At 38.2% G+C, this 23,245-nt stretch overlaps 1 protein-coding gene across 1 annotated transcript in view; it reads left to right on the plus strand.

The window, feature by feature from the left end:
• Positions 1–23,245, plus strand: part of Dnah5 (dynein axonemal heavy chain 5) — a 232,159-nt gene that overhangs the window by 184,233 nt on the left and 24,681 nt on the right. Inside the window, 6 exon segments of the mRNA XM_036206930.1 lie at positions 6,459–6,702; positions 7,643–7,757; positions 8,227–8,417; positions 15,643–15,764; positions 17,694–17,843; positions 22,834–23,079. Of these exon segments, the coding sequence (XP_036062823.1) occupies positions 6,459–6,702; positions 7,643–7,757; positions 8,227–8,417; positions 15,643–15,764; positions 17,694–17,843; positions 22,834–23,079 (1,068 nt within the window).

The raw sequence follows: 23,245 nt of genomic DNA on the forward strand, positions 1-23,245 counted from the left end.
GGCCTGACTTAAAGCATATGGAGGTGATTGGAGCGATGCAGCAATGCCACACTGTTACTTAAGTAAGGATTGGGGTTTTGATCAGCAGAATGTACTGTTAAGCATGTAAATCCTGAATATCTTTTGGGCCAGCATCCATCAGAGCAACCCTAGGCTTTGATGTCACTTGTAGCCTTGGCTTCAGGGAGATGAGTAGCCTTGGCAGTGGATTGCATAATGTAATTGCCTTTGGTTTTCTTATATTATGTTGAGATGAATACAATTTCTCTGGAAGAATCAATTTTGTCTGACTGATGCTGGTTGCAGTAAAACAAAGCAAAACCAACAACAAAACCACCAGCACCTAGTCAGTGGTGGGAAAGAGTTACAGTATCAAAGGGTGATTTCAGTCTCTTAAAGACTTTCATCAGCCTTTCAAAATCAATATGTATCAAGGGTTGGTGTTTTCCCTCTTCTTGGGAAAATTGAATATCTTGAGAAAATCATTCCTTACTAATTTATCCTTAGCAGGACACACACTCACAATAAATATCTCTTTCAAATATTGTGGCCCAGGTGGCATGACAGTCTATTTGCTTATATTTATTTTTTCAGTACCAGAGAATTATCTTACTATGTACATCAGTATAATAATTGCAGTTATCTTTTCCTTTAACTTTCCCCAAATAAAGGGTAATGATGAAAGGAGCGACTTGCTGGGCACGTGCATGCATGCCTCTGTGTGTGTGTGTGTGTGTGTGTGTGTGTGTGTGTGTGTGTGTGTGTGTGTGGTCAAATTCAAGTGTTGCTCCCATGTACCATGCCCTATGTTTTGCAAGACTGAGTCTCCTATTGGCCTGATACTTGCTAACTAGAAGAGGCTGGCAGACCAATGGGCCCTAGGATCCTTTTGTCTCCAGCTGGCTATCATTATAATTACAGGCATAGGACACACAGCTGGTTTTTTTTTGTGGATGCTGGAATCTGAACTCAGGCACACACATTGCTGACTAAGCTTTCTTTCCAGTCCCATGACTTACTTTGTGTGTATTAACATTGCCTGTTTTTTCCAAGGAGGTCTCCCACCCCCAATATCTATTCTTCCCAACCACTGTTATCGCTGAACCTTCTAATGAGGCTGAGTTTTCTCAGTCTGGGTGTCAATAAGGGGTCCGAGATGATTTGTCGTCCCCCCCCACAGTCATTTGCTGTAATCTAGTCACTGATTTAGATGAGCCATCTCAATGTGCTTTATGAACACAGGGTTATGAATTGAGTTTCAACATTCAAGAAGATAGTATCTTTCAACTAACATGCAAACCTTTCTCTCATCAGAGAGAATATTTTTTGGCAAACCAAGATACTTAGATAGATATATAGATAGAAAGGCACATATATAGAAGAATCAAAGTTTCTGTGAACTATTCTACTTTTTAAGAAATAGTCTACTTATTATTTCTAGTAGAAATTCACATATTTCTAGGAGAAGGAGAGAGAATTTGAGCAGCAATGTAGTGTCTCTCTTAGCTTCACTGCTGGGGCTGACTGTGCCATCATTCTATTGCTATTTTCATGTCCATTTTATGGGTAAAAGCCCTAAGGCTTGTATGGTTTTATAAAATGGCCACTGTGATGCAGATTCAAGTCTGTGTCTCTTTGTCATCTTACATTCCTTTCTGTACCTGCTGTAGATGAAGATTTCACAGCATTTACCTCTAGGAGCTCAGAGGCCATACGGTGAAATTTATACATTTAAATGTTGTGTGATTTATTTTCATTTTATTTTCTACTGTAGCCATAAAATGTGGGATTTTATGAAAACTGCTGGTGGAAAGCAGTGTTCTTGCAGCCCGTGAATGTCACTTGTTTGGTACTAATTTCTACATTTACTGAAATTTGAAGTTCTCATTTGGTGAATGAATGAATTCAAGTGATTACTAAGGAGGCTTTGGATGCAGCACAACAGATGGCAGTGGTGATGGGGAGACCACGTTTTACTTGAGTGGCCACAGCTTAGCGAATTCAAAATAGTAGATGTGTAGACTCTTGCTTTGCTTAAAGATGAGTTTCTTTTCCATTCTGACCTCGTAACTGGCTCATTGGGCTTAGGCCATGAGTTTCAGAATTTGGTGGGGGCCCTTCCCTCTCAAACTACTCTACCAGTAAGGACTCATGGGCCAGAATATAAAGTAGACTCAGTGGTCTTTGCTGTTTGCATTCATGCAATTTTGTCATGACAGCCCTTATTTTCAACTTTGTGGTTTGTATAGAAAGAGAAGTTAATGTTTGTATTTCTAGCACAGAGATTAGAGTTTCCAGTTCATTTTATGTTGCAGTTTGATTGATAGGGACACAACACCTGATCATTTGTTTCACGATATTAATGGAGTGCACACAAGGGTACCAAGCATCACTGTAAGAATCAGAGGATGTTATTAAATAACCAAAACAGACTAGAACCAAAACCAACAAAATCAAACCTCCAACTCTCCTAGGGGAATAGCATATACTTAAGTATTCATGTTTGTTAGAAGGTGTTACATGCTCTCAAAATAAATAAATACCAAGCATGACAAGATGGAAAGCTGGGGAATTAGGTGGTAGGCTGCACATTTAGGGTGGGTAGTGCACCTCATTGAGAAGGTACGTTTGAGAAATAGTTGAGAAGGGAAGACAGTTAATTTTGTAGAGGAAGAACAGACCTGAAATCAGTAGCCTGTGCAGAGGTCTCAAGAGAAGAAAGTGATGCATGCATTTGATTTAACAGGTCTCCGAGACTTATGTTGAAACCAGCTGTATCACATTGTCTCGGAAGATGTTAGAATTCCAGATACTGAACCCTGCTGCAGGCTTGCTAATCAAGCTTCCTACTTGATTCCAATGTGCCCAGATGTGGGAACTTCTGACGTAGGAGACTAGACTGGAGTAGTGATGGCGAGGAATGATTAGATTCTGATGTAAAGATGGTAGGCTTTGATGGTGAATTTGTTGTGGAGTCTGGGAAAAAGGAAGGAACTGCAACATACTTTGGGCACAGTGAGATGACTCACTGGATAAAGGTGATAGCTGCACAAGCCGGGAGTTCCTCCTTCAATCCGTGGAACCCATTTAAATATGAAAGAAAAGAACCAACTCCACAAACTGTTCTCTGACCTCTACATGCACAAAATCACACACACACACACACACACACACACACACACACGCACACACACACGCGCACACACACACGCGCGCACACACACACACACGCGTGCGCATACACACGCACACACACACACACACCTACTACTGCTACTCTCACTATCTTTGTACAAAAAACAGAAAAACAGTCCTCAGAGGCCTTGGCTTGAGAAGCTGGAAGTATGGAATGTGTATGACTTGCTGGGATGAAGAAAGCTGAGCCTGAGCAGAGTTCAGCTTTGCTGGCAGTGCTAAGTAGCAATCATCTCTTTGAAGTCCCAAGTGGAAACACTGAAAGGTTGTACAATGAGGAGCTGATGAGAAGCTGAGATAGTTTGGCAGTTATCAGTATATAATATATACATCTTTCCACCATCTATGTATCTGTCTATATATTATATGTGTATAATCTATTAATCTATCAACTACCTATGATCATCTATATACCTATATCAATATCTATCATATTACTATGGATCATCTTCATCTCTCATCTATCTCCTCCCTCCCTCCTCTCTTTCTTTCTTCCTTCCTTCTTTCCTCCCTCCGTCCCTCCCTCTCTCTCCCTCCCTCTCTCCCTCTCTCCCTCTCTCCCTCTCTCTCTTTCTTTCTTCCTTCCTTCTTTCCTCCCTCCGTCCCTCCCTCTCTCTCCCTCCGTCCCTCCCTCTCTCTCCCTCCCTCTCTCTCTCCCTCTCCCTCTCTCCCTCTCTCTCTTTCTTTCTTCCTTCCCATCGTCTGTCTGTCTTCTGTCTGCTGTCTATCATATGTTCATTATCTGTCTTTCATTTTCAGTGCTGAGGATCAAAGCCAGGGCATTGTGTGTGGTGGGGAAATGATACTTAATTAACTGAAGTACATCCCCAGCTGAGTGATTAGCATATTGATGGTGATCAAAATAAGGCGTAATTTGCAGAGTGCTATGGGTTTCTTTTCTCACAATCAGAAGATAAATCCTAGAAATGAAGAATTATATTAGCCACAAAAGAGAAGGGACTTGAATATTGCTTAATAAGACCCTTTTCTATGTCTGGTTTCTTTTTCCTGAGGCTTGTATGAGCACTGGATCCTAACAGACTGATGATACCATCCAGTAATTAACTAGCACTTTATTATGTAATATTATTTCATATGATTCATTGCTGCATAGACTAAGGGAGTAGAATTTAGAAGCCGGCTGAGGGAATCCTGAATACCTATGAATTGCTCTTTTCTGATTCTTCTCTAGGAATCGGAGCAGTACAGTGAAGACTGGTAGCTGCAGTGAGTCACACTCATAACAGAAAGGCTGTCTCTGTGATTTTGCTGCTGACCTCACATTTAACTCTGGGTTTCCCCTGATTGTAATTATGTGGAATTATACGTTGTTACGTTCAGTCACATTGTTAATTGACACTGTATTTAGAAAGTTTTTCAAGTAAACTTGGGATGCATGTTTCTTTTACCAGTTATAAGTACTATTTACTTACTGTCCTTTCCATTTTTGGTTATTTTCTTTAATTTCAAAGTCTTTCACATATGTGGCTCCCTTTCATGCACAGCTTACCTTAGCATCAGTATATTTTCCCAACTGTCCTTTTGCCTGCCTGGAGCGTCACACTCCTGTGGCTTTCTCAGTGTCAATGCATTGCTTCCTTTCTTTCTCTGAGCTTCTGAGGAAGGAATCACCATTGACAATAATCTCTTAGAGTTTTGCTCTTCTGAACTATAAGGTCTAAACTGTCAGACATATCTCAGAGGAGTTAATATACATTATGGTGCAATATATATGTATAATTAATATATAATATATAACTAATTCTTTGAGAATTTTATAAAATGTATTTTGATCACATTCTGCCCAGTTTCTCCCCTTAACTCCTTCCAGGTATACCTCCAATTCCCAAGTTTGTGCTTTCTCTCTCTTTTTTAAATTTAATAATTCATAGATTCCATTTGTGCTTCCCATATACTCCTAGATGTTGGGCCCTCCACTGGAGCATGATCAACCACACCCTTAAATAAAACTGACCCTTTCTCCCCAAGAAGGCACGAACTAACATAGCTTCTCATCTAGGATTGGGATTTCATGAACATTTTCTCAGTCCATGCTAGAATGTGAATGATGAATGGCTTAATCTTGTCCAGATCTTGGGCTGTCAACTATAGTTTCTGTGAGTTCATGAATATGGATGTCTTGCCATGTTCAGAATCACTATTTCACTTTAGTCCCTGCCTGAAGCTCTGGTTCTTATAATCTTTGTGCTCACTGACAGTCTCTTAACACACACACACACACACACACACACACATACATGCACACACACACATTCATGCACACATATATGTGTGTATATACATGCATATATATATATATACACACACACACATACACTCATAGATATATTTTAAGACAAGGCTTTTAGTATCACAGGCTGGCTTAAAACTTGTTGTATAAGGGTGACTTTGAATTTTGCACCTTTTGCCTTACCTCCTGAGTTCTGGGACTATAGGCATGCACCTATACCTGGCTTGGGGGTGCTAAGATTTGAATTCAAGACTTCATGTATTTTAGGCAAACATGCTACCTATTGACTATCTCATCCAACATTATACAGTTTTTTTAAGAGAATAGTACCTTTTCAGGTCAAGAAAAAATTTCAATTGAAAAAAAAATTTTAATATGTTTTTCAGAAAAATTCTTGTAGTAGTCCAGAATTTGTAATTCTCCTGCCTCAGCTTTCTGAGTGCTGGGATTACCGGTGTATGTGACCATGATGGACAGTTGAGATTTTGTTTTTTCAATTTAAATGTAACTGTGGAGACAGCTTAGATTACAGAGAGTTGCTTCTCAGAAAATAGAGTACCATTTCAATCTACAAGTTAGGGATAATCTTACTAAAACAGCAGAACTCTTTCAAAGAAGCTAACAGGATGAATTATGTGTGATTAGAGATTTGTATGTTTTTCTTTAAATTTGACTTCTCTCTGTATATAATCAAAAAATCACTAAAATAATGACTTAGAGAATACATAAACAAGAACAGAGGTATTGGTAGTATTTGTTTGTATTTTATATATCATTTAAACAAATATATTGAATATATATTTGAATACATTGGATGTTGTTTTCTACTTATTTTTCTTCTCTTTTGAATGTCTGTATTTTTGTCTTTCTTTGGTTTTGTTATTTTCTGCCCAGGATGGTAGATGCAGTACATTACTGATGCCTGATAGCAGACAAAGAGGTCCATATTTTAAGTAATGCCCTCAAAATAGAAGTGAAGTTATAATGAAAATATGTTTATGTAAATTAACAGGAACTAGAGAAAGAGCGGACTCTTCTCATGGAGGATGTAACAGCAAACAAAAGAAGGATGAAGGAGTTGGAAGATAATTTGCTTTATCGCCTGACGAGCACTCAAGGGTCACTGGTGGAAGATGAGAGTCTCATTGTTGTACTGAGCAACACCAAAAAGACAGCCGAGGAGGTGACACAGAAGCTGGAAATTTCTGTAGAGACAGAAATTCAAATTAACTCAGCCCGGGAGGAGTACCGACCTGGTGAGTCTGGTAATGGAAGACAAATGTCACAAGAAAATAGAGCAAGGCAGAAAGAGAATTAGAGCAATGATTAAATGAGGACATTATAGAAATTACTGTGCAATGTGGGGTGGCCAATTATGCTTTCTGCCGTTTCTTTGGGGAAGTTTAAGAAATCAGAAATGGGAAAATTATGTAATGGTATAAACTTTAGGTACTGTCTGTGGTTGCTGGAAAATCTTTAAGGCACTCATGAACTTATTTTAAAGCAGGAGATTAAAATACTGCTATAAATTAGTGAAATCTGAGAAATTAGTACTGTGGACTTTCTGTTAGTTCCAGACTATGTAGCAACAATATGTTCATTTGGAAGCCAGTTCTTTGGTGCTTAATTTTGCTGCCTGTTTAATGAATAGGTTGTGTTAGTGGGTTATTTCGGACATGTGAAATATTCACTTGGCTATCGTTTTGCTACTGAACCATTTTCCTGAACAAAGAGTTGAAACTATGGTATGGCCTCATGGCATCACTTTTGAGATGTCTTGTATTGAAAGCTTGAGGCCAAGCTTAGGCTTGGTTCTTTGTGAGCTTCAGAATAAGGTCCTGTATGACCTTCTGTATCCTTTGCTAAATGTCGAATAGAAAAACCTTTAAAATTTTCTTTTCTTTTCATCTCTGATAAAACATAGAAAATGATACTCATAAAAGGAGTGAAGAGAGTTTAAAATGAGAACTGTCTTGGTATCCTTAGTGCCATTTGATAAATATAAATAAACTATGAAAAACTTATACGGAAGAACTAAATAATAAGCATTGTTCTAGAGCTCATTGTTAGTAGGCAGTTACCGATGAGGCAAAAAAAAAAAAAAATGTTTTCAGTAATAGATTGGGGTGATGTGCTTGTACAGCTCATTTATTTTCTATTGTTATGCTGTGTGCATCCTTGATCCTTGTCTTTCAGTTGCCACACGGGGCAGCATCCTCTACTTCCTCATCACTGAGATGCGCTTGGTTAATGAGATGTATCAGACTTCGCTCCGTCAGTTTCTGGGCTTGTTTGACCTATCCTTGGCCAGGTACATCTGTCTCTAGGAAGTCGAGCTAAATTCTTTATCTGTGGACTAGAAGGATAATATTAGAATCTCCTTTTTGCTTGTAAGAATGTTTTCTTTTCCTAAATCTGAGATTAATGTAGTTATCACTATGTTAACAAATCATTCAGACTTGTCATCTTAGGCTCAGAGGAAGCCATGCCAGCCACTCATCCATTGATTTGCCTCCTTTGGTTTCATGTGTTCCACTAAATGGGAAAATTTCCAAGACATTGTTGTGAATAAAATGGCCTGTGGGTAAAATTGATTTAGACAACAATGAGAATCCTGTTATGTTGTTTCATGTTGAGACAATTCTTGTTATTTTAGATTTTGGAGCACTTTCTTGATGTGTAAAAGTAAAAATTAGTCCTTTATTTTGCACCGGAAATGCTGTTTTTATAGACAATAAAAGGGCAGTGGGATAGCATCTCTTAAATGGTCTCTTCCTCAGGTCTGTCAAGAGCCCAATTACAAGCAAGAGGATTGCTAATATCATTGAGCACATGACTTATGAAGTTTTCAAGTATGCTGCCCGAGGCTTATATGAGGAGCACAAATTCCTGTTCACATTGTTGCTCACCCTAAAGATTGACATCCAGAGGAACCAAGTTAAACACGAAGAGTTTCTCACCCTCATTAAAGGTCAGTAGAAAGTGTTGTGCACAGAGCAGACGCTGTGACTGCTCCTCACAGAACTTTTATTTTACTTTTGAACTCATATTAGTTTCTTTGCATTTCATTTATGACTTATTTACATGAGTTATTTTATTTGATCATCTATTGAATGATGGATATTTGTTGGAGATCTACTATGTCTCAGGGCATGGAACAGATGTTTTACTGAACCAAACCCTTTGCAGAGTCCCTGATTCAGGGATGAGGGAGAAAGTACGAAGTAAAGAAACAAGTCAAGTATATACTGTGGGGGAAGCTAACAAGCACTTTAAAAAAATGGGAGGAAATGAGCTTTTACTTTTCTTTTGCTATGATCCAACTTTTCCTTGATCCAACTCCCCCTACCCCAAATAAATCTCAAGGAATTAAGGGCTCATTTGGTGCATAATTTGAGATGCAGTCCATCACGGCATGAAACTAGGGCAGCAAGAAGTTAATGAGCCAGCCATATCACATCCACAGTAGGAAAGCAGGGGTCAGGGGATGCTTGTGCTCAAGCATTTGCTCTTTTCTATACCATCATGGATGCAAACACAAGGGATAGTCCTCCTCCACACTTTTAGTGTCTGTCTGTCCACCTCAATTAGCCTAAGCAACATAGTCTTTCAAAGGCATACTCAGAGGCTAAATACCTCCCCCAACATGGCTCTCTGGAGGTTTGTCTCTTACGTGGTTCTATATTCTGCTAAGTTGACAACACTAAATATGAAGGAGGGGATGGATAAACATAGGGTATGAAATATAAGGACAGTTAAAAGCTCTACATTGGGTATATAGTGGATTCTCTAGTAGAGTGGATCTTCCTTAGTGAATGGTACCTGATTGAAGATTTGATTTTTTTCTAGATCCATCCATTTGCCTGCAAACCTCATGATGTCATTGTTTTTCTCTGCTGAGTAGTACTCCATTGTGTATATGTACCATATTTTCTTTATCCTTTCTTCAGTTGAAGGGCATCTAGGTTGTTTCCAGGTTCTGGTTATTACAAACAATGCTGATATGATTGAAGATTTGAAATTACTAAGAGGAGAGTTTATAGAAGGAGTGTTGAAGGGGAAGGAAGGAACAAAAGGCTTCCAGTGGGAATGAGAACGTTGTGTTGGAGACAAAACAATGTTGCCAGGGTCTCAGAGCAGAATGGGTGAGGTGATCTGCAAGCTATTCCATAGATTGTTTTTCTGTATTTATTGCATTGATCACAAGTAGTCCTTTGGGTTACTAGGATATACAGTTGAACGGAAAGCCAGGAGGCACAGACCTGTAGTCACACAGTCTTTAAATGGTATTTATTTATTATACATAGTAAATGTGTTTCATGAAGTTTTCTTTCTAGTGCTGGGAATTGAACTTAGTACCTCATACATTCTGGACAAGTACTCTGATACTACTGAACCCAATTACATAAAGATACTTTCCTATAAATATACGTATATTTATTCTCTTACCCCTATTCTTCCCCTACTCCTGTTCCCCTTCATTGCCTCCATTTTACTTCTACATTCATGACATATGTATGTGTCATGATTTTTTTTTTCGAGACAGGTAGCTCTGTAGACCAAGCTGGCCTTGAACTTATAAAGATCCACTTGCCTCTACCTCCCAAGTACTGGGATTAAAGGCATGTACCTGGCATGTGTCATGATTTTATATGTCTTATAAAAGTCCAGGGTTGACAAAGAAAATAAAGTGTGGTATTTGTCTGAATCTGACTTCTTTCACTTAATATAGTCTGTATTTGCCTCAATTTTCTTGAAAACAACATAATTTTATTCCTTATGGCTGAATTAAAAATTCTACTGTAAGTACATATACATGTGTCTGTCTGTTAGAGTCTTCATTTGTTGGTTATGAATAGAGCTGCAATATATCTTGAAAGAATCTCTATGGTGTGGTAACTTAAAGGCCCCAGATATATACCCAAGAGTGGAATAGCTGAACTATAATTTGAATTTTCTGAGGAAATGCTATACTGTTTTCCACAGTGGTCGGAGTGATTTGTATTCCCACAAGGAGAGTCTAAATGTATCCTGGCCAGTTCTTGTCATTATTGTTTTCTGAATGGCAGCTCATCTGACTGGGGTGATGGAATCTTAATAGTCTAAGTTCATATTTCCTGATGACTAAGGATGTTGAACATTTTCATTTGCTTATTGGCCATTTGTTCCTGCTCTTATTGTTGTCATTGTTATTGCCATCCTCCTCTTTCTCTCCCTCTTCCTCCTCCACCTCCTCTTCTTCAAACTACTTATCATCCCATTCATTGATTGGATTGTTAAGTTTTTTTGGTACTTAGATTTTTGAGTTCTTTCCATAGTCTAGATACTAATTGTCTGACATATAGCTTACAAAGATTTCTCTTTCATTCTGTAGTTTTTCTCTTGACTTGATTAGTTTTTGCTAAGTATATTTTAAAAAATTCAATCTAATTTCTCATTTTTTCATTTTATTTCCTGTATTATTGGAGTCCTTACAATATTTCCACTCCCCCTTCTATAATGATCCCTGAGCCGTTGGAGGGTATTCATACTCCATTTAGGGATGAGTGTTCTGTTCTGCTGTCTCTTACTTTTTGCACATTAGCCAGTCGTGGGTCCGAGTTAATTGCCATCTATTGACAAAAGATGCTTCTCTGATGAGGATTGAAAGATGCACTAATCAATAGTCATAACAGTACATTATTAGGACTCTGTATAATACTGTGTACATTTAGCAGAATAATGCCAGGTTTTCCCCTAAAGCCTATGTCACGGGTTCTTGGTTCCAGTAATGCTATCAGGTGTGGGTTTGATCTTGTGGAGTGGGCCTTGAATTCAATCAGCAAGTAGTTAGATGCTACCATGATAGTCATGCTACTATAGCATCAATGAGTAGGTGTCTTGTATCGGTCTGGTTTTTATTACTGTTCTCAAGGTTCACAGCTATGTGAGATCAAGAATTCCCTTTATCCTCCATAGCATACATAGCACATTTGAGTTCAATGAAAGCTAGCCAGTAAGGATGAAGCTTCAAGGTGAGTAGCAGCTTGATTTCTTCATGTTCTGAATGAGGTAACCCAGACCCAGAAAGACAAACATCACATGTTTTCTCTCATTCATGGCTGTTAGCTTTGTCTTCAGATATGTGTTTTTAATTTGGAAAACCCATAGATATTCAGGAAATTATTATAAGGCCATGAGTCCAGGGGAGATAGAACATAGTGGAATAAAAGGTTAAAATGGAATAAAGGGGCAGGAGGGGTTAAGATGGGGGGGGAGGGAACATGGGGAGGGATAACTAACACTAAATGTATTTCAAAAATTCATTTGGAAACCTACTAGTATAAATGCTTCCTTAAATATGTGCATACATAAAACAAATTAAAAGATAGCAGGTCTATGGGGTGGTTTGAATGAAAAAGACTCCCTCAATCTCATGTTTTTGAGTACTTGGTCCCCAGCTTTTTGGGAAAAATTATGAGGCATGGTTGTTGGAAGAATTGTGTCACTGGGGGTAGACTTTGAGGTTTCAAAAAACTTGGACCATTCCCAGTCTCTCTCTGGGTTTTATGGTTGTGTCTCACAATATAAGCTCTTGGGTCTTCTTTAGTTCCACCATCATGTACTCCGATACTCTGAAACTGTAAGTCAAATTAAACTCTTTCATAAGGTGCATTGGGCATGGCATTTTATGACAGCGATAGGAAAGTAACTAAGACACCCTATAAGAGTGACAGTATCTCTACTAGTCTCCATGGTCTAACAAATAAAAACTCCCATGCCATTAACAGGTTACTTCTTCTGGAGTTGTTGGCTAGTGAGGTCTGGTTGACACCCAAACATTATAGGCTATTATCCATGCTATGCGGAACTTGACGGAAGACCCCATTGCTGAAGGAACTACATACTTGAGTTGTAGAACATGGAGAGAGCAAGCTGGTACTCACCTGGAATCTAGCCATTAAGTCTGCTGCTCTGTGTGCATAGGAGGTCTTTCCAGCTCCGGCATCTTTAATTTCTTTTTTTCACTTGTCTAAACTTTTAATTGTAGAAGTCTTTTATTTTCCTGGTTAGGTTTACTATAAGGTATCTCCTTTTCTGAGGTCTTTGAAATATTTTAATCTTAAAGAAAATATCATCCTCCACAGAATAGCAAAGGATAATTTTCATTTGCTTTGCTGATGTAATTTTTTTTTTTTATTGTTTGTGCCTTAGTTAGGGTTTCTATGTTGTGATGAAACATCATGACCAAAAGGAACTTGGAGAGGAATGGGTTTATTTGGCTTACACTGCCATATGACTGTTTGTCATCATAGGAAGTCAAGACAGGTACTCAAATAAGGGAAGGAGCTGGTGTAGAGGCCATGGACGACTGCTTACTGGCTTGCTTCCCATGGCTTGCATATCCTTTTTTAAAAAGTAGAACCCAGGCTAGGGATTTAGAGAATCAGCCCTGGGAGAGGGGGAGCATATACAATGGGTTGGGTCCTTCCACATCAATCACTAATTAAGAAAATGCCCTACAGGCTTGATTACAGCTTGATTTTATGGAAGCATTTTCCGAATTGAGGCTCCCTCCTCTCTGATGACTCTAGTTTGTGTCACAGTGACATAAAGCTAACCAGCACAATTTGAGAATTTCATACACAAATATGTTTTTTGAATAACAACTCTACTTTCCTTCTCTCCAACTTCCCCCATACAAGCCTTCATTAGTTTATCCTCCCAACTTCAACTACTCTTTTTAAATCCACTGAATCCACTTTTTATATCCACTCAATACAGCCTGTATGTCCATGATTATAGGGCCATGCCGTGCTACACGGGGATGCATCCCTGATGACCACCCTGTAACAGCAGCCCTTAATTGCCAATGTATGGACATAGTGTTAAATTTCACCCTAAATACTTACATTTGTAACCATCTGATAGTGTACTCTCAGCCTTCATCATAGAAGATTCTTTTCATATTGGTGACTAATTGCCTCCACCACTGAAGGTTAAGTTGGAAATAAAGAGCTCTGTGAACTAGTAAGTATTGAGCCCTTACCAGACACTAACTCTACTGATGTCTTGATCTTAGAGTTCCCATACTCAAGAGCTGTGATAAATTCATTTCTGTAATTTTTAAGGAGTCTTTTACACAGCTGCCCACATAGCCTGTGAGAAAAAGAAACATTATTCCACTACCATTTTTTATTCATCTCTAAGATGACAAAGCTTATATGATGGACTAAATTCTTCTTAACTGTTGCATTTTATGATGATATGGAATAACTTCTGCTTTTACATTATAAACACGGGTCATTTAAAAAGAAAATATTAGAATAAAATGGAAATGGTCATTTTTTTTCCCCAACTCAAGAGTCTCAAGGAATGAAGAGGAAGAAAATAATCTTGGCCCATCTGGGAATGTTTTAAAATTGAAAATAGATTCTTCTCTCATAGAATACACACCAACCACATTTTCCCCTCCCTCCACTCCTCCCACCACTTGCTCTATCCTCCAGATCCACTCTCCATCCATTTCCTCAACAGAATAAAGCAGGCCTCCAAGAGACAACAAGCAAACACGACAAAACAAGATTCAGTAAGACAACGTGAAAGTCCTCATCAAGGCTGGACAAGGCAGACAATAGGAGGAAAGGAGTCCCAAGGGCAGGCGAGAGAGTCAGATACACACCAACTCCCACTGTTAGGAGTCCCATCAAACACCAAGCTAACAGCCATAACATATATACAGAGGACCCCAGGCGGGCCCTGTGCTTGGTGTTTCAGTGTCTGTGAGTCCATGTGAGCTCTGCTGAGTTCAGTTTTTTCCTTTCTCAGCTGTTTCTTAAAGAATCTATTTAATTTGCTGTCATGTTATCAAAAATAGTTCCCCCTCCAATATACAACCATTCATTGTGCTTAACTGTACATTTTTGGAACAGGCAAGACAGTTGCAACATAGTGGCCCTCTATTAAATACTGAACAGTGCTTCAACCTACAAGGCTCTCTCATTTCTTTCCAAGAAAAGTCTTTTATTAACTCACTGGTAACTTCCATATTTTTTCCATTGTGCTGGAAAGTGGGCAGTTATCATGGAAATTGGTGGAATATCTATTGATCACCGTGCAATGATCATTAGGTCTTTAACACCTCCCTGGTATTACAAGTTGTTTTCACTTCATGAGCTAATATTTGCATCAAAATAGTTTCAAGTCCCGATTTATCTTATTATAAATGAACTAAGATTGATCTGACAAAAGCATGCAGTTTGATAGTACATCGTGCCTAGATTAAGTAGAGAATGGTTCAATAAACATCTTATACATTATTTGTCTATAATCTGCTCTATAAAACAAAGAATCTTAAGATAACCAAGTGGGTTAGTTTTCCTTTTATGAATAATGTTTAGAACACTTTCCCCTGAAATACTTTAATGGTTATTATTTATTAGACAACATATTTTATCATTTGAAAGATTCCCTAATGCTTTCTTTTACTTAAAATATGATTCTTACCTGCTGAGATTTTTTTTTTTTAAAGTGGCAGCAATGGTATTTTGAAGGTGTCATTCATCATTTGGTGTTAAAAGTTATGTGTGCTTAGGTCAGTTATCAGAAAGAAGACAGGAGTCCGTAGCAAATGGAAATTGTTGTTGTTAGATTATCCAATACAAACAATGTGGCAGACGCCCTAGGATAGGGTCAAAATAGATGTAAATTGTTTATGGAAGAGAATCCTTCAAATATTTTTAGTGATAGTAGCATCTGTAGGCAAATGATGTATTTAAAATTAGCATGCCAGTATAAGGCCATTCTTGATATTAACAAGAGCTGTTCATTTAGTGACCTGCTATGTCCTCAATCCTGCATGGTTTATACACTTAAAGTATGGCATGCAGGCTATATTATCTAAAATTTGGAAGGAGAGTTCCAGGCCGATAAGATAGCTTGTCCTAGATGTTGGCCAGGTTAGCTGGATTAGAATCCAGCATCAGCTTGTTTCCAAAGCTGTAATGCTAATGAGTGATTGAGTTTCTCTGTAATCATCTATTCCTTTATTTAGGTTTGAAGCACACTCCTCACTATGATTTATATCTCCAAATTTAATAACTGTCAAAGTAGTAATATAGTTGAAATCAAGATACTTCAAATAGAAACATTTACTAAATGAACTGTTTTAAAGTAAAGAAAGAAAAACTAGCAACTTCTCATGTTTAATTTTAAAGGTGGTGCCTCATTGGATCTTAAAGCATGTCCTCCTAAACCATCGAAATGGATCCTAGACATGTCCTGGCTGAATTTGGTGGAACTTAGCAAACTTAGACAGTTTTCAGACATCCTTGATCAGGTACTACGTTCTTTAAATGTTCTTAAGCTGCTGCCATGGTGAACAGCTTTCAGACTCATCACTGCAGTGTTTGTGGGGGAGAAGATGCTTCCTTCCTACACTGTCAGTGTTAGAAGGTATTGTACATGTTTGGCTTCCTGCAGCTCGTCTATGCCCTGAAAACAACAGCACCCACTGAAGGATGGAGACGCAAGAAGAACTGTGCTCAGGAAGTTTAACTGACACTGTCTCAGCCTACATGTCCCTATAAAGGCCTATCTATAGAAAAACTGATAGGTCCAATTAGATATAATTATTAAATGCACACATAATTCTGTATATGTGCTCTTTTTTAGAGATTTAAATGGAAAGAAATACAAACAGCCTTTTCTACTAAATTTTCCTTCTTGTCCTTTGTCTCTCTCCTTGCTCCTCCTCTGCCCTTCCTTCCAGTTTCTTCTTAATTAGTCACCCAGGTCTGAACTTCATGCTGACGTTTGTTCCTTGATCTGTGGCTGTCACTGTTCTTTAAACCATTCAGTTGCTCACAATCATGTGCAGGAATTGTGGAAGCTGAGTATAAAACAAGGCTGCAAGGAGGTTATTCGAGATCTGATGATCATAAAGAAGTGACAGTGATAGCATGTTGGCTTTATTCAGGGACAGATTGCAGGGGCTATGGATATTTGTTTTGACTAAGAAATATCCTGAGATGGGATTTGTACTTCCGTAGTTCAAGTCTACCAGATGTTTAAATTCTGATATGTTTTTATACTTTGGCTCACAACTGGCTATGTTTATTATCACTAACCTGTAATTTGGGTATAATTAATTGTTTTAGAAAAAATACTTTGATTTTGGAATTATTAATGTACTGCAGTTTATCCTTCCACCAGGATAGGTCCAGGACTCTTCCCCGGATCACTCTGATCAGAATTTACTGTGTTTAGAGAAAGTGTCACATGTGTGAAATCCTGCCCCGTTATGCAGCCTTTTATGATTGAAAGTTTTTATTCTTTTTTTTTTTTGAGACAAGGTTTCTTTGTGTAGTTTTGGTGCCTGTCCTGGATCTTGCTCTGTAGACCAGGCCTCTAACTCACAGAGATCCTCATGGCTCTGCTTCCTGAGTGCTGGGATTAAAGGTGTGCACCACTGATGCCCAGCTAGTTTTTATTCTTGTATGATGCTTTCTGAGCATGAACCCAGAAAGGTTCTTTTTTTGATTAAACCAGGAAATATACTTGAAGCTTTCATCAAAGAGATTATCAGGGGATATAAGATTCTATTAATTTATAGATGTTATTTGTTTGTTTGAAGCTTTTGATGTGTTTGCTTCTGTAAAACTAGTGTCCTATTGGTTTCTGGATTCCAGAGGGTAATGTACTGTGTATTTTGTCAATTGCCTACAAGTAGCAGGTGTCTGCTCATCCATGTGATGATGATATTGGATGTAATCACTCAAATTACTTCAGATCAGTAGAATATTGATCCCAAACCTGTTTATTCAATAACAAATATGTATTAAATGTCTTCCTTTGTGTCAAGAGTGGTCCTAGGGAATGAGGAAACATGAATGAATAAGGTCCAATTATAAGAGGATTTTGTGGAGCACATCAGACTTCTCTGAGATAATGAAAATGAGGCTCCATTGATTTTTTTGTTTCTTTATAAATTTATTACCATAAAGGCAGAGGTGAAATCAAGTATCTCTAGACTCTCCCTACCTTGGCAGCTATCTATAGGCTAATGTTAACACAGACTGATTTTGAAGCAAGTGATATTTGATCTTAGACTTTTTTGACACTAGAACATATAAAGTTTAAAAAGAATGAAGGTATATAACTTTTATACACCTAGAATGGTCAGAAAGTTTGATAGAAAATGTCCATGAGTACATACTGGAAGACTTTTGTGTAACATGACCTACTTCTTACCCCATGGTATTTTCAGATATCAAGACATGAAAAAATGTGGAGAATTTGGTTTGACAAGGAAAACCCAGAGGAAGAACCTCTTCCAAATGCTTATGATAAATCTCTTGACTGCTTTAGACGTCTTCTCCTCATTAGGTCATGGTGTCCTGATAGAACCATTGCCCAGGTAAAATGTGTATTAAAAGGAAACAACAGAGAATGTTCTAAAGGAGAAGTTTCCTTTAAGTTTAGAGAAGTATTTTGAATGTGATTATCAACCAGAATTTCCTTGTGGGTTTCCAAGCAGTTTCCTAGTGAAACAAATGTGATGAATGGGAATGTAAACAGTGAATGAAGTACTGAAGTGTATACTTCCCTGAATGATTTCTTGAACCCTTTTGGTCCAAGTAGTGCAACAAAAGCAAATGAGAAAATCATGACTCTGAGCTTGGCACGTAAGAATAACATAAACGTAGTGTATTAGTCTCATGTATCATTTTATAATAACTCAGAAATGATATAGCTGCTCGATTTTACCAGCTGTAAATCAGCTCTTGTAGAAGCAAGAAAACATCAGAAACATTCGTGAGAGAGTCATCTAGCAGGACAGACATGGAGTCAGTTCCCTAGGTAATGCCACAGCTCTAGTGAGAGGAAACAGGTTGTCCTAAAACTGAGTCCTGCCCATGGCTGAAATGTGAATGCTTCCTCCAAAAGCTTCATCTTCCCCAAGGCTTTTCATATACTGGTCTTACATCTAAGCATTCACCCACCGCAGGCCCACAGGTCTTGTTTTCACAATTAAAACTCTAACTTTTAGCACAGGTAGACATCATAATGGCTTCCATAAAGCGATGATAGCCTGGAATCTTCTGGACTCTGTATTCACCTTATCCTCTCTAAAGACTATTACAAAGTTTACAACTCGACTCAGGTACCACAAATCATAAAAACAGCTAGATCCAAAGGCTTTGGGAGGCAGAGGCAGGCAGATCTCTGTGAGTTTGAGGCCAGCCTGGTCTACAAAACTAGTTCCAGGAAAGGTGCAAAGCTACACAGAGAAACCCTGTCTCAAAAAACAAAACAAACAAACAAACAAACAAACAAAACAACAACAACAACAACAACAACAACAACAACAACAAAGAAAAAATGAATTTTGCCACTTAGGGTACTGAGGTCACTCATCTATTCGGTTTCCCTTATCAACTTTATTATTTCCACTCTGCCCCAATGAATGGTCCAGCAATTGCCTTTTTCAGGGTGGTGTAGGAAGGAAGGTGTAAGAATAATTGTTTATCCATCTCTACCTCCTTAGCTCCCTTCTCTTTTTCCACAGAAAACATTTAGTTTCAAAGTTAAAATGAAGCCCTTCAGACTCTTCTGGAACATTGCCCTCTTTGTATGGCTTTGTTGTTCTCAGACAGGTCACAAGTATGGCTTCTTTACTGCACACTGTGTATCTGCTTGGTCACTCTGATACATCCTTTGTATTCTAAAAGAAACGGCAAGAACATTCCATTTCCTAGCTTTTCAAGTCATCCAGTGGCTTACCATGGCCCTTACAATCATACTGAATTTCCAAATAAGGTCTGGATGGTCCTCTGGCAATATATTATACCCTCTGAAATTTATATCTGTATGAGTCTTTTTAAAATTTAGTGCCAGATAATCACTACAAGGTGCATATACTCTGTCCCCATTCCCAATTAGCAATATCAGGCTGCAACTGATTCACTGCAGTTTGTGTGGTGTGACAGTCCACAGTAGGAAATGTCAGGTGGGTTGGCCACAAGAATACCACACTGCCAGAGGGTATCTAATGCTACATACACAGTGATGTCTAAAAAACATGCCACAAAGGTAGGTCAGTCCACACAAGACAGCTTCTGAGTTCATTTTCCCTTCTACTCAAAGGTTGAGCCTGCTTAATTGAGACCAGATGGAACAAAATGTTCTTTGGAGTTGGACAGAATCACTTGTGAAAATGTAGCACTGTATATTTATTCATGCCAATGAGGTGTTAAGTTTTTATAGGTTGGCAGGCTGTGTAGAAGTCTGGCTGGCCCTCACCAAATCATCACTTACACAAATTGTACTGGATGTCCTCTATGCAGATGAGACAATTTATTCTTGTTTGCTCCAAAATTCTTGCACATGTGTTCACTGTGTGAAGTACATCCCACTCTGACTTTCCTTTGTATGGACAAGGCCCACTCACACTCTATGTTCAGCTTAAACACTTGCTTGGTAATAAAGAAGCTCTGATGTATTTATGCAATATTAATTGGTTTTGTCATTGTACATCCTCTGGAGGATGTAATTTATTTGCTATTACTTGGTTATGCTATGTCTAATTCTGAGGAGAAGCAGGATTCACAAAGGCCTGGAAATCATCCTGTCACTGCTTGGTAGGGCTACCTGACACACATCCTTAGATAGAGGAGGAAGTTGAAATTTCATGTCTACTGTAAGACAGAGATTCATTGGAATAGGGAGACTCAGTAATGCCTGTTGGCCCAATGAGATGGTGCTTATGTTAGGCTGATTTATGGAGGAGAGGAAATTTATTGTTTCTCACATATATTGTAGTTTTGTCTTGAGGCTTACATCACAGAATGAGCTGCAAACCCTGGACTTGTAGCCAGTTAGAAATGGTAGCTGTGATCCCGAGAATGTCTCTCTTTCCCAGGAACAAGGATTTTATCCAAAAATTCTATCATAATTTCTGTTTTAAATAAAGTAACTTTCTTCATCAAGGAGTTAGAAAATGAAGGCTTGGCCTCCCCAGCAAAATTGATCAATGCCTCAGATATTTTCTGAGCTAAGCATAACTTTTATATTTTTAATACATAAAAAGTAATAAGAAGAATGATATTTTATGATGTGAAAATTATATAACAGTCAAATGTCAGTGTAAGGTGTTTAAAATTTTATTTTATCTTAATTATCAAATAATAGTACACATTTTTAGGATTTCATTACATGTGTATATTGTGGGATACTCAAATCAGGCTGTGAAGCTTATTAGAACAAAGCCACATCTTTTTGTTTATGTATTGTATCAAGCTGCTTTTGTGCTATATGGATGAGTTAAATAATTGCAATGGTGGTTTGGGTGATATTAAGCACCTCACCAGCTTAAAATAGAAAACATGTGATCTTTGAATGTAGATGAACTTCACTGAGATGCTGTAGTGATGGCCTGTGCCTGTGGCTGAGCAGGAACTGCAACTGTAGAATGACTAGACTTTGAATTGATTCCTGACTGCAGATCTTCAGTGATTCCAAATATGTGCATAGAGTAGATTTTTGATGACATTGGTTGATATGTTAAGCAAACTTTTTTAAATACTTGCCAGAAAGATGCAGAGAAATATTTGGGCATTTAGAGCAAGGATAGAGACTTTCATACTGGATCTTGCCAACTTAGAAATATAGTGAGAGATATAATGGCAAATTCAATTGGGTTGAACTCCACATCTTTAGAACACCTCTAAACTAAAATCAGCAAAGGAGTGAAAGGTCTGAATGAATGATGACTTCCATGATGCAGAGGCATGAATCTTGACTGATTGTTTTCTTAACACTATCTTAGCCCTACTAGCATGGAAGAGCTCTGACCAGAAACTTTACAGCGCCCTAAGAAGCTAGGTGGGCTGCCTTTTCCCAAAATCATTTACAGATAGCTGTCAAGGCAAGAAAACTGTGCACTCTATCAAATCAGCATATGTTTAATCTCGCATTGGTGGTGAACTGGACATTATGGTTTATGATAGGGCAGAGTTGGGGCTGACATGATGGGAGAGAGGCCCATAGGACAGTGGTCCAGTGCTTTCTCAGGGATCGTCCATGATCATACCCACTAGGGAACTGGAACCTAATGTCTCCTATTCCTGTGCAGGAGATGAGTATTTCATAGGGACAAAGTTATCCATCAGGAAAAACCAAAAGTAGAACATTCTGGAATTCAGTTGTCTTGTCTCAGTTGGCACCCATTTCTGCTATTATGAAGATACCAGACATTTTCACTGGCCATCAGATTTCCTTGTCATGATCTGGACCCAGGAAGTCCAGTTTAAGGCTAGTTAAGCCATCTTTGGTTTGAAAGTATCCTGAATTTGATTTCAGTAACTATTCTGCATACTTCTTTCATCCTTAAGATCTTGGTCTTCATTCTCAGAATGATTCTGCAGCCTAGGTCTTTGAGTTTACACTGGTAAAATGTTCATCATTCATGATTGTTACCTTTAGAGCTCAGGTCTGTCTGAAGCCTCAGAGTCAAGGGAAGCTCTATGTGCATTCCCCTGGGAATAAGATTGAGTACACTCATCACTGGCTTTTAGGGAGGTTAAGTTAATGTATTGACAGTTGGGCTCTGCTTGTATTGTGAGAAGATTGATCTGGGGAATCTCACTGTGGAGACATGTGGATGTCACAAATGAGTTAAGAGAAGACACTGGAATTGGAGAACATTTTTTTTAAAGGGGGCAACCCAGTTATTGTGAGGGAAAGAATAGTGATTAAGGTTCACAGTTGAAAAAATTGCTCTTTGATCTTTTAGAAAAAGAATATTAGGTATTACTTATGATGGAAAATGAAGTTACAAAAACCTGTGATCTTATCAACATGTATTTCATTCAAAATTCAAACAAATTAATAATAGAGAGACAGAACTAAAAAGTAGAAATTGATGTTGAAATGTTGAAAATGATGAGCAGACAGATTATTAAGTAAATACTTTAAAAAAATGAATTAACTGATTCATTAATAAGTGTAATAGTTATTCAATGATCATCTATTTGGTAAATACTAATTAAATTTCAAGCATTGTACTGTTGAACTATTGGGAATTAGGGTTAGAATCCTAAATGATAAAGTTTCCAAATCTTATGTAAACAGCAGAGAGCTATCAGTGTGTTGAAATGGGAGCCAGGGTCATTTAGCTTAGGTTCTGAAGTTCTAACTGTGGTTTTACCTGGCAAGTAACACAGCCTTTCTGAGTATAGCTTTGGAATGTACTCAAAACAGCAAACAAACACCAGGCAAAGAAATCTCTGCCCCATTTCCCTAGCAGTTAACATGGATATTTTTGAGGTCATTTGTAGAAGTCATACTGTATTACGATACACAAAGGGACTAGACATATTTTCCTGACTTTGTACCATTTTTGGCAGGCTCGCAAGTACATCATGGACTCTATGGGAGAGAACTATGTGGAGGGAGTTATCCTGGACTTGGAAAAGACATGGGAGGAATCTGACCCACGAACACCACTCATCTGCCTCCTGTCCATGGGCTCTGATCCCACAGATTCCATCACTGCCTTGGGGAAGAGGCTAAAAATAGAAACGCGTTATGTGTCCATGGGCCAGGGCCAGGAGGTCCATGCGAGGAAGCTGTTGCACCAGACCATGGCAAATGTAAGGCCAAATGTTTAGATTCAAAAAAACCTTGAGATTGTGATATGGACACAGTAGATGATTTTATAAAAAAAAATATCCCATAGATACCATATTAGGGAATTTTTTACATAGCCCACACATTAAGTGGCTGTATGTAAAGAATCTCATATTTATAGAGTAATTC

The sequence above is a fragment of the Onychomys torridus genome, chromosome 15 (assembly GCF_903995425.1).
Source record: "Onychomys torridus chromosome 15, mOncTor1.1, whole genome shotgun sequence".
In the NCBI taxonomy this organism is placed as follows: domain Eukaryota; kingdom Metazoa; phylum Chordata; class Mammalia; order Rodentia; family Cricetidae; genus Onychomys; species Onychomys torridus.